Below are 1,118 nucleotides of genomic sequence, written 5' to 3'. Positions count from 1 at the left end.
CCATGGATAATAACAAGGCTCCGGGTCCGGATGGATATGGTGCATGTTTTTTCAAGTCGGCATGGAACATCATTGGTGATGATATTATAAGGGCCATCAAACACTTCTTCAAAACAGGCCACCTTTTAAAAGAGGTAAATTGCACTATTCTTGCTCTTGTTCCTAAAGTTGCTAACCCTACTTTTTGCAAGGATTTCAGACCTATTGCTTGCTGCAATACAATGTACAAATGCATCACTAAAATCATGGCAAACCGCCTCAAGGTCCTTCTTCCGCAGTTCATAAACAAAGCTCAAGGAGCCTTTGTGGGAGGCCGTAGCATTGGTGAAAACATCCTTCTATGCCAAGAGCTTATGCAGGGATACCATAAGGACACTCTTGAAAAGAAATGTGCCATAAAGATTGATATTATGAAAGCTTATGACTCTTTGAATTGGGATTTCTTACTTGCTGCTCTTAATACCATTGACATACCGCAAACTTTCATAACTTGGATAAGGAGTTGCATCACTAGTCCTAAGTTTTCAGTGGGCTTAAATGGTGAACTTGTGGGCTTCTTCAAAAGTACTAGGGGGCTAAGGCAAGGGGATCCGCTCTCTCCTCACCTTTTTGTCATTGCTATGGAGGTGCTCTCTTGCATGCTTAGTGACCTAAAGGAGAATGCTCAGTTTAGCCATCATTGGAAGTGCAAAAAGAATAATATCACCCACTTATGTTTTGCGGATGATCTCATGATTTTTTGTAGGGCGGATGTCTATTCCATATCCCTTATAAAAGAGGTATTAGATTGCTTCCACTCTTGGTCCGGGCTTAAATCAAATCTGTCCAAGAGCAATATTTACCTTTCGGGAGTCAATAATGCTGAAGCGGAACACCTAAAATCAATCCTTGGCATTGATTTTGGCTCTCTCCCTTTTAAATACCTTGGTGTCCCTATGATCTCTTCAAAACTAAGGATTGATGATTGCAAACCCCTTATTGATAAGATTGTGGCAAGGATCTCTTCTTGGAAAAGCAAGTTCCTTTCTTATGCTGGAAGACTTATCCTTATCAAGGCTATCCTCTTTAGCATCCAAGTATATTGGTCTTCTACATTTATCCTCCCTGCAAAGGTGCAT

General features: G+C 40.8%; 1 protein-coding gene across 1 annotated transcript; it reads left to right on the top strand.

Moving 5' to 3' along the window:
• Nucleotides 1–245: 245 nt before the first annotated feature.
• Nucleotides 246–774, top strand: LOC123202276. The gene is made up of 2 exons (XM_044618103.1): nucleotides 246–564; nucleotides 746–774. The coding sequence occupies exons 1-2, from the start codon at nucleotides 246–248 to the stop codon at nucleotides 772–774; spliced, it is 348 nt and encodes a 115-aa protein (XP_044474038.1).
• Nucleotides 775–1,118: the final 344 nt, after the last annotated feature.

Source organism: Mangifera indica, chromosome 18, assembly GCF_011075055.1.
Source record: "Mangifera indica cultivar Alphonso chromosome 18, CATAS_Mindica_2.1, whole genome shotgun sequence".
NCBI classification, from domain to species: Eukaryota; Viridiplantae; Streptophyta; class Magnoliopsida; order Sapindales; family Anacardiaceae; genus Mangifera; species Mangifera indica.
Note: the sequence above shows the minus strand (reverse complement) of the source record. Positions and strands in the feature narration are given on the sequence as shown.